General features: G+C 40.7%; 1 protein-coding gene across 5 annotated transcripts in view; it reads left to right on the forward strand.

Moving 5' to 3' along the window:
• LOC136864373 (synaptophysin) overlaps nucleotides 1-19,554 on the forward strand; it is a 134,241-nt gene that overhangs the window by 11,359 nt on the left and 103,328 nt on the right. For 3 of the 5 annotated variants that reach the window (XM_067141292.2, XM_067141288.2, XM_067141289.2), the window contains exon 2: nucleotides 18,957-18,992. The exons of the other annotated variants lie outside the window; for them this stretch is intronic. In XM_067141292.2, coding sequence (XP_066997393.1) covers nucleotides 18,957-18,992 — 36 coding nt within the window. The remainder of the gene's footprint in view (nucleotides 1-18,956; nucleotides 18,993-19,554) is intronic. 5 annotated transcript variants of the gene reach the window in all.

The raw sequence follows: 19,554 nt of genomic DNA on the forward strand, positions 1-19,554 counted from the left end.
TCCATTTATTGATGTGTGCTGCAGAAAATATAATTAAAACATTTTTTTTGTTCCTTCATTTAGAATGGTAAATACGACAGTTAGGATTCCCTGCATCATACGCATGTGAGGGGAAATATTTTCAACTGTTGTAGAACCTACTCATAAGCAAAGCGATTTGACGAGGATTTACCTGCCCTCAAAGTTTACAATATATAAAATCAATCAGTCACTACTGATCTGCATTTAGGGCAGTCGCCCAGGTGGCAAATTCCCTATCTGTTGTTTTCCTAGCCTTTTCTTAAACGATTGCAAAGAAATTTGAAATTTATTGAACATCTTCCTTGGTAAGTTATTCCAATCAATATCCCCTTTCTATAAACAAATATTTGCCCCAATTTGTCCTCTTGAATTCCAACTTTATCTTCATATTGTGATCTTTCCTACTTTTAAAGACCACTCAAACTTATTCGTCTATTGATGTCCTCCCATGCCATCTCTCCACTGACAGCTCAGAACATATCACTTATAGAAAATTCTAAATTCCCATGGAGGGAATTTAGAATTTTCCTTTCGGAATAGCTAATTCCATTGTGGAGATATATCTCCCGTATGCAGTTATCAGACTGTGCCTCTTATAAGGGCTTATGATAAGTTCACCTGCATACACCCCAGTGTCAGTGGGTAGGGTCTGACACATCCCACTCTGATGAGTGTAGTGTCAGACCTAAGACGAAACGCTGGTTAATAGAGCAAATGCCTGAAAAGCCTTAGATCTGATATGTTTTTGACATATCACTTAGTCGAGCAGCTCGTCTCCTTTCTCCCAAGTCTTCCCAGCCCCAACTTTGCAACATTTTTGTAACGCTACTCTTTTGTCGGAAATCGCCCAGAACAAATCGAGCTGCTTTTCTTTGGATTTTTTTGCAGTTCTTGAATCAAGTAATCCTGGTGAGGGTCCCACACACTGGAACCATACTCTAGTTGGGGTCTCACCAGTGACGAATATGTTCTCTCCTTTACATCCTTACTACAACCCTTAAATACCCTCATAACCATGTGCAGAGATCTGTACCCTTTATTTACAATCCCGTTTATGTGATTACCCCAATGAAGATCTTTCCCCACGAACCTGCTACGCTGGCGTAGCAGGGGGAGAGGTGATACTCCCACGTGGCGCGTCCCAGGTGGCGGATAGGGGGGTCCTAACCGGCTTGCCGGCGGACTTGAGGGAAATAAAATACCTCTCTCGGACCAAACACACACCCCCTGTGGGTGGGGGAGGCTGACGAATAATACACCCACGGTATCCCCTGCCTGTCGTAAGAGGCGACTAAAAGGGGCGACCAAGGGCTGACTGAATTAGAATCATGAAACTAATTTTGAATCGTACCATCACGCGGGGAACACCATAGGTTGCCTGTACTTGGGAGTAGTACCACTAAATTCGGTACGAAAGAGGTTTGTGATTAGTAGCAGTAAAAGCCTGGCCTGGTGGATTCCAGTACCCGTGCGTTGTACCCATGTGGGCAACACCGCGGGTCTGGGCGTAGCCTGTGAGTTGTACCACTATATGAGCGACACCGTGGGTCTGCGTTGCCTGTGATTAGTACTCACTATGTGCGGAACACCACGGGGCCCTTGGGACCGGCACCCGTGACTAGTACCCTAGGTGAGGAAACTCATCGGTTTGCGTTGGCTGTAAGTGGCGCCATTGTGTGCGAAACAACATAGGTCTGCGTTACTTGTACGTATTGCAATACTTGTGAGTAGTACCATCTTTTGTGGAACACCGTGAGTCTTCGCTACTTCTGATTAATACCCCAACATGACACATACCATGGTTCTATTTTACTCGCGACATGTACCATTCTGTGGGGCCTTAGACGTGGATTTTGCACCCCCTTTAGACACCAAGCATCATTGTGCTTTATAAGTGGTTCCTTGGTCGGTAATAATGTTATTTACGATCTGTATTTAGTCCGATCCACTGGTTTTTTTTTTGTGTGTTTTTTTCTTTTGTGTTTTATTGAGTTCCTGTCCATCCATTCATTCTTCATGCCATATTTTATTTTATTTTGGTCAGTGGATGCCTTTGGAATTTTTTGTTCTTTCATTTCGTACCATTAGGGGCCGATGACCTTCGATGTTAGGCCCCTTAAAACAACAAGCATCACCATCATCAACGAAGATCTTTCCTTGTATTAACACCCGGATACTTACAATGATTCCCAAAGAAATGGAACCCCATCAACGCAGTAACGCATGATGTCATTTTTGTCATAGGTAAATTTTAATACTTCTTTAGTATTAGTCACCTGCTCTATCTGGACATTATCCTTGTAACCAACAATCTTTACATACGGCTGACTGAATACTTCTGCCTTTTGAAGATCCTTGCATACACACTCCCCTTGTTCAGTAATGATTCCTGGAATGTCCTTTAAACCTGTTTCTGCCTTAAAGTACCTATACATACTCTTCCAGTTTTCACTAAAATGCGTATGGCCACCAATTATGCTTGCCATCATGCTATCCTTAGCTGACTTCTTTGCTAGATTCAATTTCCTAGTAAGTTCCTTCAATTTCTCCTTACTTCCACAGCCATTTCTAACTCTATTTCTTTCCAACCTGCACCTCCTTCTTCGTCTCTTTACTTCTCTGTTATAATATAGTGGATCTTTACCATTCCTTACCACCTTTAAAGGTACAAACCTATTTCACATTCCTCAACAATTGCTTTAAACCCGTCCCGGAGTCTGTTTACATTTTTATTTACAGTTTTCCACCGATCATAGTTACTTATTTAAAACTCCCTCATGCGTGTTTTATCAGCCATATGGTATTGCCTAATAGTCCTAATTTTAATACCTTCCTATCTTTCACATTTATTTTTATTTACCACAAAAACAGCTTCGTGATCACTAATACCATCTATTACTTTGGTTTCTCTATAGAGCTCATCTGGTTTTACCAGCACCACATCCAGAATATTCTACCCTCTAGTTAGTTCCATCACTTTCTGAATCAGGTGCCCATCGCATAGTAACTTATTTGCCATTTGTAGGTCATGCTTCCTGTCGTTTGCATTACCTTCCCAATTGACATTTGGTAAATTATTCTCATGATCTACTGGAAAGTCACAGTCATGTTACTTGCCCCTGTATTAGAGTTTTACTAAAAACCTGACCTAAACTTGCTTGTTTTCAGTATTATGTATTATTATTTCAAATGTGCGAACATGTCCTTGGGCATTCCCGGCACCAAAAGCTATAAACTATTTCATTTCAGATGTTACATATTTTGCCTCTTTTTGCTTCATAAATATTTACATAATCCTAGCTCTACTTGTAAGAATTCTTGTATTTAGAACCTGCTGGTGTTAAGAAATTATCTTGGAAGTGAACGTGGAACTGGAGAAATTAGTGCCATGTTTTTGAAGAGGAGGAACAGTATAAATAAAGGGTTTAAATTCACAATTTTATTAAGGATACCATTATCTTTAGACTCCGATAAAGATGAAATACACATAAAAGAAACATCCTGCTCCCTTTTTGATGACAAAAATCATTGTACAGTTCAACCGGAGTTATACTGGTTAAGAGATGTAGCAATAAATAGAGAGATGCGCAGTAACTCAAGGCCACTGTGGAGGGGAATGTTGACAGATCTCTAGTGTGAAAACCACATGCTGAATGTTTAGCAGTCATGTTGGCATGTTGGGTGGTTCCTCCCCTCGTTCCCCTCTCAAGTGCATCTTCTGGGTCGAGCCGTGGGGGGGGGATGCGGACAGGTGGAGAAGCAAGTACCTTCGCCTCTGCGCGTGTTTGGTTCATGTTGATCTCCCATCCTGTACATACACTGCCTGGCAAAGAAAGTTAAGCACCCAGAAGGAGTGGTCCAATATTATCCCATTTTGGTATACATGCATACCATTGATGTGTGAGTAAATAATTAGATTTACAAGGATCTGTAATGTGTAGAATGCCCACCAGAGTGCATTCATAATGGCACTGTCCTGTTAAGTTGTTACAATTCAATTGCTGTCAATCAGTTAAGCAAGACGCGCAGAGAGGACTACCTACAGAACAAAGCACCCGCGATGCCTCACAGATCCCATAGACAGCCTATCCACCAACTGACAGCATTTGACAGAGGTTGCGTTGAGGGATTGCATGAGGTGGTTTGGTTGTATTGTGCAATTGCCAGGCATGTATGCTGTTCAGATGTCACAGTGGCCTGATGTTGAAGTCAGTGGGTACGAGGGCACCCAATCACGTCGAGCAGGTTTGGCTCGACCAAGAAATACCCCCCGAGAGAGGACCACCGTATGGTGCACGAAGCATTGCGGGATGCCATAACTTCGGCACCCGCGTTCTGCGAACATGTACTGGAGACTCTACAACATCCTGCGAGTTCCCGCACAGTGTATCGACGACTCACATCTGCCGGATTGGTGTCCTACTGCCCCATGCGTTGGTTTTCATTGACATCAGGACACCAATGCCTGCATTTGGAGTGGTGCCTTGCCTGGGATGCATGGACAGAGGGCAAGTGGCGTCGTATCGTGTTCAGGGTTGAGTCCCGCTTCTCCATAATCTCTGATGACCATCGTGTGCGGGTTTAGCGGCGTCAAGGGCAGAGGGGAGATCCTGCCCATATTGTGGAAAAACACAAAGGCATAATCGTCACTGGCATCATTGTGTGGAGAGCCATAGGATATGTGTTCAGGTCACCTCTAATTGTGCTTCGGCAGACTTTGACGGCACAGCGATACGTCAGAGACATTCTACGTCTGCATGTCCTACCCCTTATGGCACAGCACCCTGGGACAGTGTTCCAACAAGATAATGCGTGTCTATGGACCGTCTACAATATCTCGGACCTTAATGCTACTATTAATTGATGGGAAAATGGTGGAATTCGTGGTGGTTACATATAAATTATAAACATAAAAGTTTTCCACCTATTCAATACATAGTTATACATTATTTACAATGCGTGTATTACATGCATTGTAAATAAACATTATTGAATAGGTGGAAAACTGTATAACTATGTATTGAATAGGTGGAAAACTTTTAACACGCATTGTAAATACAGGGTGAACTTTAATAAAACCGAAAACTGCGGGGACTTATTCCTGACTGGAAATGGAGAAAAAAAATGTGCTATGAACATGTGTCCGGAAATGGACGGTGTGCGTGCAACGACAAGAAATAGTCCCAGAACACAGTACATAGCCGAATCGCATCCATGTCATAGCAGATGTTCAAAGGGGCCTCCATGGGCTGCAATGCACGCGTTCAGACGTATCATGGATTGCCTCGCTCTTTCGCACGTTCCAGCCTCTCGCCGAATAGCGTCACAGGCGTCGTGAACACGCTGTTGAAGGGTCTGCACATCAGGAACTGGTTCAGCATACACAACACTTTTCAGATGACCCCAGAGATAAAAATCCAGGGGGTTTAAGTCGGTGATCTTGGAGGTCATGCAACAGGGCCTCCGCATCCTATTCAGCGCCTGGGGAAATGTTGAGGTGTTGGCGAACTGTAATGCGGAAGTGAGGTGGTGCTCCATTATGCAGAAACCACATAACCTGTCTTACTGCCAAAGGCACATTCTCAAGCAATCCAGGCAGAGTATTCTGTAGGAAGTCCAGATACGTTCCTCCATTGAGGTGTTGTGGAATAATAACTGGTCCATCTATGTGGTCGCCAAGAATCCCTGCCCAAACATTGATGATGAACCGATGCTGGTGAGATGCTTCAACCATTCCCTGGGGATTTTCTGTACCCACAGATGAAGATTATGCAGATTGACGATGCCATTTCTGGTAAAGGTTGCTTCATCGGTAAAGAGGACCGGCGACAGAAATCCCATAATTGTGATGGCCTGGTGTAAAAACCATCGACAAAATTCTCCCCATAGAGGGAAATCCGCTGCTGATAATCCGTGCGTTCGTTGCAAGTGATAGGGATAATAGCGGTTGTCATGCAGGATACACATAATCGTAGTCTGGCTTACACCATGTTGGCGGGCCACTTACCTGGAGCTTGTACTAGGGTTCATCTCAATGTCCTGTAGAACCTGTTCCTCCAGACCTGGTGTACTCGGAGTCCTCCGCCTCCCTGCACGTTCGTCTATCTGAAAGGACCCATGATCACACAAACGCCCAAAATGGGCTTGAAATGTTGTGTGATGTGGTTGGTGTCTGTTAGGGTACTTGTTTTGGTATAGCCGTGCTGCCTCTCGACCGTTTCCATTCGCTTGGCCATACACAAACACCATCTCAGCTTGTTCCCGACATGAATACCGAACCAGCAACAGTACGCTGCTTCAGTCACACTATCTGCAACAGAAGAAACACACTGCAAGTAGTCGGAGAAAATTTCATTCGTCAGTGCTATCTACCGTCGCAATTATGCATTTCCATACACTTGTTCATAGGACATTTTTTCCTCCATTTCCAGTCGGGAATAAGTCCCTGCAGTTTGTCGGTTTTATTAAAGTTCACCCTGTATAACTATGTATTGAATAGTTGGAAAACTTTTTTGTTCATAATTTATATGGAATCTCAGTTCAGTACAGACCAATAACATGAAATTCATAACCCTTGATTCATGGTGGTTGTAATTAATGTGTGGTTCCACATGGTTATGTTTGTTTACATTGTTTCCTGAGGATAAGAAGTACCTACTATTTCAAACGTGTTACTGAAGTATAAAGTAGATATGCTGTATTTAACGAGTAATTCATATTGTGTAGTGTTAGAGGTGTAAATAATTGTGCTTAATAGAGTCTATTGTTGTGCTGTAACGGCTGTAGTATTTCCCAAAATGGATCGTTCATGCTGCGTACTAGGTTGTAGATTAAATTAAACAGTTGCAGATCCTTCAATTTTTAAATTCCCTGAATATAAAGCTTTAAGGGAGAAATAAATAAGGAATATACAGCGGGAAATTAAGTCAGTGGCCAAACCGTTTAACATAACGCTCCAAAATTTGTGGTTCCAGGAGAAAGTGGTGAGTATTCTAGGGAGACGAGTTGAATTTTGCCTAGTGCTGCGAACAAGATGTTATCTACTTTTGATGACCTTAGAACAAACTCCTGGCTCCACCTAACGTAGTAATGAAGGATGTTATTGTTCTTCTTGTTAAAGTACACGATGATGGTAGATTTGACGATATCCATCAAGGAATGCCTGTTTTGAAGTGTCGAGTGCCTTGAATGTGAAGACGTTTAAAAAATAGGTTTGTGCCAACCGAGACCTTCTGTGTAACAGCTGAAATAAGCTGTACAATTAGGCAAGTCATTTTACAATTACAAACATCTTTCTGCCTCCAGTAGGATTTACATCCTAGGAATATTTTAGAGGATTCCTTTATTCCTGATAGTGATATGGATATAGCAAGATGTTGGAAAATAACATTTGCTTTAGAATGATACTGGCATTATTAGTTCCAGCTTAGGGTACGGTTTCTGCCAGGGCTTGTGATATGGGCTGCTACATTTTCTTACACGTATCCAGGAGCCTATCATTTAATACAAAGAACTAACATCGTGACTCTATTTCATGTACATCTTTGATAGAATAGGTTCGCAAGAATACTATTGAAGCTTGCTCTAAATTTGACCAGGAACTTCTTGTATCTCACAGCTATCTAGAGGCAGAAAGTTGCTCTAGCTATGAGATTGTGACTCAATGAATTTTAGTATTATGATTTTGTCCTCGTTTTTAGTGTAACACACTGCACTTCTAGACTAGAGGTTGTCAACCTTGTCATAACTTATTTTAATTTCATCATGTCTCACTTGTTTTCACACTCTTTTTCATTGTGTTTTAACATATTCTTTTAATATTTATTATGTAATTTTAAACTTTCTTTTTCACTGAAGATGGCTCAAATGAGCCAAAACATGTTTGATAATTATTACTCTAAAAGAATGGGATATGTACTGAATAGGAGGACAAATTCAATTTCCTTTGTAAAGTGAAAACTGTCAATACAGAAGATTTTAACATCTTGTAATTGGAAGGGGACTCTGTCCCGGTACCAATCTGCGGGATCTGGAGGGACAGCTGCAACAATTGTGGACAAACTTGCCTCAGGAGAGGATCCAAAGGCTGTTTGACACCATTCTGATCTGCATAAGGGCATGCATTGCGGCCGGGGTGGTGCTACACCCTACTGACCTGGTGCCAACGTTTCACCTGTAACTGCCAACGGCCTTGTCTCTTTCATCCCATATTGTAATCAGTTCAATAAAGGCACATGGTCCTTCAGCATATATAGTTTCATTCACTTTCAACCTCTCCTTGATGCTTAACTTTGTTTTTCAGGCAGTGTAAATCAAGGTGCATATCAGATTTTGCTAAGAATTACTTACAAAACAGGTTTGGGTATAATGTCGAATAATTATTGCAATAATTTTCTCTATTTTCAGGAAAAAGGTTAAAGACATAGACAGGTCAGGAGAAATCCTGCTACTGTATGTGACAGTACACGGTATTACCTGCGACTCTCTGCTTGAGGGGTGGGTGGCGAGTACCAAGCCTGACAAACTAAGGGTGAACCAACAGCTACGGACAGAAGAGTTCTCCTTAGGAGGTTTGACAAAACCTTTGTGTAGGAAATGACACACACATTCATCAACGAACTGCTGCCTTGCAAATGTGGCAGCGAACTGCTAAAGGCTAAGGGAGAAAAACCCGGAAAGAAAAATCCTCTTCAGTAATAGGCCTAGCAAGTCAGCTGGTCGTTTGTCCCACCCTTTGACTGCAGCCCTTCGTTCATTGTCGCACTACCTGTTTCAGCATATCCCAGGTACGTTCAATGGGATTCATGTCCGGAGACACTGTGTGCCAATATATGTGGGCCTCCCTGAGGAAGAGGTTCACAAGATTTGAGTGGTGTGAGCATGTGTTGTAATCTTGCAGAACGAATCTGTCGCCGAAATGTTGTTAATATGTTTGAACAGTGGGCCCAAGGATTCTCTTCTTGTATTGTGTAACCGTCATATTGCCCTCTACAATGACGAGTGGCGTCCGACATCCATACAAAATGCTACCACAAAACACGACGGATCCGCCTCCCTGATGGGCATGTGGGGATGGCGTACAGGACTCGTCTGGCGTTACCTCGCTCTCTCCAAACCCTTCTTCCAACGATTATCCTGCTTCGCACATTTGGCACTCATCCATGAAGAGGACACATCGCTATTCCTCCAGAGTCCACTCCAAGTGCTCCCTTGCCTATATGTACCTGGCACCACAGTGTTGGTGGCCCCTGTGGAGACTACCATTTCTGATTGTGTACATAGACACAGCCCTACATGTTGCCTGCCATAAGGCTTTATGCAGTTCTGTTGCGGTGTCTGCCAGGTTTCTGCGAGACAGGATTCGCATGTAATGGTTGTTGACTGCAGACTACCACTAAAAGGACGATTTTAACATTTTGTCACACAACAGTGGCTTTATCTGACAACATCACTATGTTGTACACCAACCAGGCCAGCAATAGCCCTCACAGAGAGGCCTTGCTGATGCAGTGTCACCATGCACGTATGGTCAAAAGCGGTAATGACACATCACATGACGCAGGAGACTCAGGACACGATAATGTGCTCCTGTCCTGTTATGTCGACAGGTGACAGTAACAGAGCATTCTTGTGGACTGTTCTGAGACTGCGTGTATTACGTCCACTAACAGGTAGCGTTACACATTTGGATGTCTGTGAATGACTGTCACGCAACAACTCTTTGAGCGAACATCCTTCATGAACACAAAAAATACAGGTGGTGCAAAACTTTTTTGAGGTGTGTATTATAATTTAAAAAGACAATAACTCTTATCTTCGTAATGCTCTTTTTGACACCCCGAGTGTTTTAAACGTTACCCATGTAATTTACATAATGTGGAGGTGCTAACTATTATGGAAACGCAAAATTATCACAGAAAATAAGTCTACAGAGAATGGAATTGTCAATGATACAGTATGCGTCAAAATATACATTACTGGAAATTATATTAGTCTTATTGTCATTACCTTACTTATCGAGATGATAGTGTAAATGTTCAAAATGTGCTCCATTGCGCTGTAAGCAGTGTTCGTAACGATCATGCAGATTTTCCAACATATTCTGGAACATAGGTTGCTGCACCCGAAGAACGAGACGATCTTCTGATGTAATGCAGGCGCAGTTTTGGGTGGATCTGGACAATTGAAAATTTGATCCTTTAACATTCCCCACTCGTAAGCATCAGGTGGTGTGAGATCGGGGGAATGTGATGGGTAGGGGAACTCAGCCCCGCAGGAAATTACTCGTCCTGGAAAGGTTTCTTGCAACATAGCCATAGTCTGTCGAGCGGTATGGCAGGTCTTGTTGGAACCACTGTCTATTCATCTGCATGTTCCTGGCATGACAAAACCTTCTTAGATTCTGAATAAATGGCCTGATCACCATGTTCCTATAGCATTCCTGGTTAACAGTAAGTGGTGCACCATCATTCTCTATAAAATACGGACCTAGCACACCGTTTCGTGACACTGCATAGCAAATTGTCACATGCACACTATGTAGCCTCTCAAAACCAAGAAAGCGAGTTGTTTGGTGATTGATGAAACCGTCCCAAGTGAAGGTAACTTTCGTCGGAGAACCACACGTTGAACAAGAAATCTGGATCCTCGTACACCATGGCCAAAAATTGTGCACAATATTCCACCCTGACATGCCTATCATGCTCTCTCAATCGTTGCCCAACCTGTATTTGGTACGGAAATCCACCTATGTCTTTAAACAGTCGTCGAAGGGACGTAGGGCTGAAGTTTAATTTCAGGGTTGTTCGTCGTAGACTTCGCTTTGGAGACTGCAACACCTGATTGAGGACACGTCCATGATTTTCATTTGTGGACAGTTACTGGCCTACCAGACCTTCCCTTGCATTGACACAATACACTACCCGTATGACGAAATTTAACAATAGATAGCATAACTGTGTTGCTAGATGCTGGCTTATTAAAGTGTTCACGATATTTTTACTCCACTATAAACACTTTTCTCCGTCGCGAGACCCATTGTCACTTCCAATCACAGAGCACCACGTTCTTTACACAAATAACAATTCATTGTGGTGATGTAACAACACGCAGATGCTGAGGCGTGCACATGCGCATTGCGCGAAAATAAGTACTATATATTTTGGCACATACAGTACTTGTTTCTATGCACAGTAGTTGACCAGCATATGCATTTGAACGATACTTCCATTTTCTACAGGAACTGGGAACTTATTCCTGAGTTTCTTGATGTACTATATCACACTAAATTTAATGCAGGGAAAATACAGGGAAAACAGACTTAGGTTACTAGTAGGTACCCTGTTAACGTTTTTGGTCTCGCCGGGTGAGTTGGGCGCGCAGCTGTGAGCTTGCATCAGGGAGATGGTGGGTTCAAACCCCACTGTCGGCAGCCCTGAAGATGGTTTTCCGTGGTTTCCCATTTTCACACCAGGAAAATGCTGTGGCTGTACCTTAAGGCCACAGCCACATTCCTTGATGGATATCGTCAAATCTACCATCATCATGTACTTTAACAAGAAGAGCAATAACATCCTTCATTACTACGTTACATGGAGCCAGGAGTTTGTTCTAAGGCCATCGAAAGTAGATGACATCTTGTTCGCAGCACTTGGCAAAATTCAACTAGTCTCCCTAGAATACTCGCCACTTTCTGCTGCAAAGTGATATTTCCTAACCACAAACTTTGGTGTGATACGTTAAACGGTTTGGCCATTGACTTGATTTTCCCGCTGTATATTCCTTATATATTCCCATGTATATTTCCATATGTTTCTGCTACGATCGTGTTTATAAGCTGGCAAGCTAATTTCAAGAATAAGGGCCCTGATGAACACCAGCATTAGTTTGAAGAGTGATTAACTGATGGCTTGCTGTGAGCAATGTTATAATTTTCGTTGGTTGCAGTGTTTATTGTAGTAGCTGTGTATGATGGGATTACTCATAACCCACTTTGCAGATGGGCACTTTATGATAAGGTCTAGCTTGTTTGACTAATGATACATTTATTTCTTGTTCTTTATGCCATTGTAAGTGTTCATGTAAAATATGTTTTAAGATTCTATAGTATGATAAAAATACTGGAGCATCACTCTTAATGTACTATGTCACACTAAATTTAATGCAGGGAAAATGGAAATATCCCTGGGAAAACAGACTTAGGTTACTAGTAGGTACCCTGTTAACATTTTTGGTATCACCGGGTGGTTGGCCATGCGGTTAGGGGCACGCAGCTGTGAGCTTCCATCTGGGAGATAGTGGGTTCAAACCCCACTGTTAGCAGCCCTGAAGATGGTTTTCCGTGGTTTCCTATTTTCACACCAGGCAAATGCTGGGGCTGTACCTTAAGGCCACGGCCGCTTCCTTCCCACTCCTAGGCCTTTCCTGTCCTATCATCGCCATAAGACCTATCTGTGTAGGTGCGACGTAAAGAAAAAGAGGAGGCCCTACTACTAATGAGTGACTGTAATGCCCAGGTAGGAGTAGATACAACTGGATATAAAGGGATTATGGGACCTCTCAAGTACGGGACAAGGAACGCTAAAGGAGAACTTCTACTTGATTTGTGCCTAATGAATAACTTGCTGATAAAGAACATATGGTTCCAGTAGAAAGAAAGTCATAAAATAACACGGTACAGGTAGGATGGTACCTATAAGTTGGTAATAGATTACATGATCACTGACCTGAGGTGTGGGGACCTAGTGCAAGATGAGAAAACTATTCCTATTGGACATCTTGATAGTGACCATAAGCTTCTGATGACTGACCTGTCAGGAATCCAAGTGCAGAAGGCAAAGAACAGGAAGAGGATACCAAGGAGTTAAGACTGGAAACTAAAGGAAGAGGACTGTAAACAGAAGTTCCAAGAAATGATCAAAAGCAAGTTACTGTTGTCAGAGTCCAGCTGTAGTGATGGAGAATGGAATAATTTTAAAACTAATTTCATCAATAGTGCGGAAGAACAAGTCTTGGTGGAATGACAAAGTGAAAGAGGCAGTAGAAAAATGAAATAAAGCCAAGAAAGTGAGGGATGTTTATAGACCCAGAAACGGACAACATTCAACTGAGAGATGAGAAAATACAAAAGCTAGACAAAGAATACCAAAATAGTAAATTAGAAGTAAAAAGGATTATAAGAGAAGTACTGGGGTAATTTACGCAAAAAAACATAGGAAGATAGTAAAGGAAACATGAAGTGCTGTACAGCCTGGTTAAAAATAAAAGATCTGACAAAGAGGACTAGGGCATCACAGCACTAGAAACAGTAAATGGGAATGTAGTCAGGAGCGAACAAGAAATTAGAAATAAAATGAAGACTTATTTCGATATCCTCCTGAACAAGGGAGAAACTACTGAAGAGGTGGAAGAAGGACTGAGGACAGATGGATGTTCTGATTACTTGGTCAGGTGTAAATTGCCCTAAAGATGAAAAGTAGTAAGTCAGCTGGGAACGATTGAGTTATTGCTGACATGATCAAAGCCGTGGGTATACGTGAGTGCAGTTGCTATACAGAATTCTGAAAGCAATATGGTGTGAAAATCAGGTTCCAGAAGACTGGACAGAAGGTATTATTATCCCTTTAAGAAAGGGTGCAGAAGAAAGTGTACCAACTATAGGGGTAACACACTATTCCAGCTGAGAGATGATGTGGAGAGAAGAGGGAATTGGGAGTCAGTGGTGAGAGAAAAGGTATTTCTGGACAGACAACATTGGCGAAGACTCGTTCACCAGCACGCTGGAGGGGTTTGATGATGATGATGATGATGATGATGATGATGATGATGATGATGATGATGATGAAGAAGAAGAAGAAGAAGAAGAAGAAGATTAAAGGTTATTTCATAAATATAAGATAATATAATTTGTGCTGATAATTATTTTAATATATCAGGTTTGTAACATAATTAATCAGCATTGTTATTTTAGCATGCAATTTTTAAAAATTAATCTAAAATTATGGATTTTACCAATGACTGCAAAGTGTGATACAAGCAATTTCTAAATCTCCTATTTCAGTGTTAGTTTTACGTGGATTATTGTCCACTTCTCGTATCAAGTTTACTTTCTTGTCCAGCATGTAACTTTTCCTCTTTCTGTTCTCCATGGCCAACTGGTAGTAAATTTCAATTTCTACTGATAGAACCGCCATTTTTATTACTCAATATTGCAGTTGTCATCTGTCGGTATCATTTTAAAGTGTCTCTTTTAAATAACCTGCTTACAGTTAAAACTGAAGCATGTACTATGTTCTGAACACGTCTTGTAATCTTTCTACTGTAGCTTTATACCGCATGGTCGCATCCCATGACCTTCACTATACCACCGCACCACACCCCTCTTACATCTGCAGCTAAAGTTCTGTTGTCAACAATGCCAACTTTAATGGTCGCATTTCTAACTCGCCTGTATTTCAGTAACATCAGGAAATTCATACGTTTACAGCATTATTTGTATGTTTTGTGCACATCGACTGCATTCCACAAACAGGTATCTGGCTCGTAATCTTTCTTTTTTAGTTAAAAGTCACACGGTCACTTCCCACGAACATCCTTACACTACTGCACCATATCACTCCTACATCTGCAGCTAAAGTCCCACCGCCAACAGAGACATTTCTAACTCGCCGTTGTTTTATCAGAGGAGTTACGTCGGCAACATAACTTGTTACATACAAAAAAAAAAAAAAACTGCATTTAATGAAAATCAATACATATAACACTGAATTATGTGTAAATGAGTTACGTACAAATGAGATTTAATTATCTTGTTTTCAAGTTATATTTCGCTGGGACCTAGAGTTGAGTTATGTGTAAACCATTCTAAACTGTATATCTTTTCTGACAAGGGATTCTCTCGAGACCTCCAGACAGAAAACTTAACAAAACTTTCTGGTGTGAACAAACAAGAGACCAGCGTAAATGGTGTGAAGTGCAGAATTTCGCGATCACCCAAAACCCCTAGAACAGGGCATATTTTAGTATGGCACACATCTGTATGTTTTGCTTGTTCATCCCTGGAATTTTTGTGACTACTGTTGTTGGGAGGTCTGAAAGTTTCCCTTGTAAGATATTAGAACTATAGTTGTGCCAACCCATATTAAATTAGTTAATAGAAAAGGAATTCACCTATAGTTATAATTTAATAATACAAGTTTTAGCAATTTCAGTATTCTGTCAATCTAGTGATGCAAATGAATCCAAGGACTTACATTGTTCTCCTGTATCTTGCTTCCTCTGTCTCTTAGTCTGCCAGTTAGCAACACAGTATAGGGACCATTTTACTTACTGTTGAAATTTACCCCAAGTTATACCTTTCCAGCTATAATACACAGTTGATCTAAACATATAGATGGCAGTGTTCTAGCAAGAATGGAGAATGACTTACAAACTAGCTTATTTTGATTGCTATTAACCAAGCATGTACAAATATCAAGTTAGAACAACATTAAGTTCATTAACAACCTGCATCTAATTCTGAGACAGCTACTTCCATTATGGGTAATCGGGAGATAGTGGGTTCGAGTCCCACTGTTGACAGCCCTGAAGATGGTTTTCCGTGGTTTCCCATTTTCGCACCTGGCAAATGCCGGGGTTGTACCTTAAGGCCACGGCTGCTTCCTTCCAATTCCTAGGCCTTTCCTATCCCATTGTCGCCATAAGATATATCTGTGTCAGTGCGACGTAAAGCAAATGGCAAAAAAAAAATTCCATTATGATAAATTGTGAGGTCCTACACAGGATCAAACAGTTTCCTCTCCTTAGCAGCCATATCTCAATAAATCCTAAGATAGTTGCTGAAATACAGTTTTGCATCAGATGTGCTAGTATGGTGTTTGGTCATATTCTTAAAAACGTTTTTGACATCGATGACCTCAGTGTCCATACCAACTATGTGTTTGCAATACCATGGTGACACCAGCACTTACTTGCAGACATGGGACTTGGAATACGTACAGGAGAGACTTGAAATGTCTGGGAAAATATCACACGCACTCTCTTAGAAGAACAGTTAGAGTAATATAGCAAGACAGTTGTACAAACAAGTATTTTGGAAGAGGCCACTGCCATGAGTATTAAGGCAATGATTATCAAACTTCTACATCAATGGTTCTGGCCATTTTACCCATGTGTCTGACAGACCTTCCAAAGCAATTGATGTATTCACAACTAAGGAATGGAGAATGCAATCACATCAGGGAGGAGCAAAAATGATATAAGGACATTCCAAAGTCTAATATCGATGTTGCCACATTTTGTGCTAGAGAGCCCACGAAATTTTGAGCAACAGCGATGAAAGCACGAGCAATTGTAGAAAAGAATTACGGAATAAGAGAAGAAAGAACAACCAGGCTCTAAAACAACTAGGAACTTTGGTCGATTTTATGTGCCAGCATTGTGCCCTCTTCAGCACACGAGGACATATAATTGGCTACACTGATGTACTCAGAACACAGTCGTACTTGCAAGAGTGTGAATGATGATGCCGAGTGGCAGTCGGAGTCACCATGATGTTCAAAAGTCCTAATAGCTATGAATTTTTATTGTTGTCCACTTTGAAAGAATTGGAGGACTGGACCATCTTGCAAAACAAAGCTCTTTTTTTTTAATATTGCCATCAATCTTTTACCCACATCATTAATCATCAATGGGTATTGATTGAATGACTTCTTTATGAATTATTTTGTAGTCTTGCAACAACAAATGCACTTATAGTGGCCAGCCTTTGGTCTGCAAATGTAATTGTGCGACGTAGTGTAGATTGTGTATTTTAATTTGTTTCTATGTATGTATGTATGTATTTATTAAGAAACAAGGCTTATCTACAGTCTGTAAAAAGAAATCAGTCTGCAATGATAAGAATCGATGGCTGTGAAAAATAAGCACCAGTCCAGAAAGGAGTGAGGCAAGGCTGCAGTTTGTCTCCTCTTCAGTGCTTATATAAAACAGGTGGTAAATGAAATCAAAGAGGAATTTGGATAGGGAATCACAATCGTAGAAGACGAAATCAAAACTCTGAGATTTGCCGATGATATTTTATCTGAGCCGGCAGAATATCTGGCGAAATTGCTGAATGTTATGAACACAGTCTTGGAGATGAAAATAAATTCAAAACAAAAGTAATAGAGTGCAGTCAAACAAAGTCAGGTGATGCAGGAAATATTAAACTAGGAAATGAAGTCTTAATAGTAGATGAATACTTTTACTTGCATAGTAGAATAACTGACAATGGCAGAAGTAAAGACAGAAAATGCAGACTAGCACAAGCAAGGATAGAATATGAATTTGTTCATTTCCAATATTGATATAGGAATTAGAAATATGCTTTTGAAGACTTTCGTCTGGAGCGTGGTACTGTATGGAAGTGAAACATGGACATCTTAGCTCAGAAAGAAAAATAATAGAAGCTTTTGAAATGTGGTGTTACAGAAGAATGCTGAAGGTGAGATGAGTAGATCAAATCATGAAAAAAGAGAGATCGAGTCGAATTGGTGAGAGGAAAACGATTTGGTGAAATTTGACCAGAATAAGAGATAGAATGAAGGACACATCTTAAGACACCTAGGACTTGTTCGCTAAGTTTTTTAGGGAAGTGTAGGCAGTAAGATTAGACCAAGACATGAATACGAAAAACAGATTAGAGTAGATGTGTGTACCAAGCAAGTGGCAGCACGGTATGTGGTCACGCAGCTATTAGCTTGCATTCAGGAGATAGTGAGTTTGAACCCCACTGTTGGCAGCCCTGAAGATGGTTTTCCATTCTTTCCCATTTTCATACCAGGTAAATGCTAGGACTGTACCTTAAGGCCACGGTCGCTTCCTTCCTATTCCTAGCCCTTTCCTGTCCCATCGTCGCCATGAGACCTATCTGTGTTGGTGAGACGTAAAGCAAGTTAAAAATAAAATTATTTCCTCTTGACAGATCTGTTGTTTCTACTACTGTTATATCATGGTGAAAATTACCCTTATTTCATAAATGATTGTGTAAAGGGTTGTTTGCTATAACAGCATATTTACTCAAACTGACATAGAGAACAGATTGATAGATTCATACCAACACAAATACTACAGTTACCACACACTTAAGTTAAAGCAAGTATTTGGATATAATAGTTGAAGTAGGCTAATTGATATTAATCTTGAACATTGCACACATATTGGCTTCTGAGAGGTCGACATATGATTGGATCTGGAGCTTTTTGATCTTTTGGGTGTGCTATGTTGTTTTCTGTTGCTTAATCAATATTTGGTTGATTTATTGGAACGTTAAGTCACCCAGGTTGTTGATCTTTGTAGAATTCTGGCACAAAAGTTACTTGTTTCTTCAGGGTTCACAGTTGGTCAGTGTGACACTTGAAAGTATACCTGTCATAAAGTTTGACCATGTAATGAAGTACATCCAAATTTTTTGATGACAGTTCCCAGTTTCCATTGATATCTGTTATTGGCATAGTAGTGTGTCTGAACACGTTCTCCCACGCTTAATCGACTTGGCGAAGAGGTTTGATCACTGGACAGTTGAAATTTGATAGGATTCATTCCATCAAGTTGACCGTGAACAGGCTACTGTAAATATTGTTGTGCTAGAGTTTTTCCATTTTTCAGGGATTCTGAATTGAAACAAAATTTATCATGCCTGTTTGTTCATTGACAAGGGTTATTCAGTCCTTGCTGCTAGTATCTTTTTTAGTTTAATGATTGGTAAATTTGAAACTGTTGAGACTGAATATTATTTTGATATTGCATGTTCTTTTGTCAACATTTCACGTTATGTTTCGGAATTAACTGTTGTTTCCTTATGTACTGGTTCTGTGTTGTTTTTTGCAGTGTCTGATACTTCTGACTGCCTGTGTTTATTATGATAATGCATAAATCCTCAATTTTTTTCTTTGTAGCTTTCTGGAAATGTTAATTATGAAAATGACATACAGGTAAGAGAAATCTTAATCCTCAAACACTTGCGCCGGGGTGAAATCCACCCCAGCAGAGTTAGATACTTTGATGCAGTGTGTAATTTGTTTTTCAGCTGTTCTTCTTTTAGGTACCTTCCTAGCTCCTCCCCCTCCAAACGCTCAGGAGGGTACACCTTCAAAGTTGGACTGGGGTGAAATACACCCCGTGCGTGTGCTTGCGTAACACCTTGTTTGTTTCAGTTATTGTCGGGATATATGCCCTTAAGTAAAATTCTTTCTGGAATAAAATTAGTGTCCACCCATTCAATACAATTATATTTTGTAGTGATTAAATTCTACATGAATTATAAATATAAACACTAGTTAGGGACAAGTTTTGCCCTAGTTTTGGGCATCTTCAGCCTAATACTAATCTTAAGGTCCAGTCTTAAATCTATTAATATTGGAACTTAATACTAAACTTAACTTAATACTAAATATTAAATACAATGGTCTTATGCTTCTTACAAAGTTGTGTTTTAGGTGATATTTACATAGTTTACAATATGTACATTAACTAAAAGCCAGAATTTGTGAACAA

Source organism: Anabrus simplex, chromosome 2, assembly GCF_040414725.1.
Source record: "Anabrus simplex isolate iqAnaSimp1 chromosome 2, ASM4041472v1, whole genome shotgun sequence".
Classification (NCBI taxonomy): domain Eukaryota; kingdom Metazoa; phylum Arthropoda; class Insecta; order Orthoptera; family Tettigoniidae; genus Anabrus; species Anabrus simplex.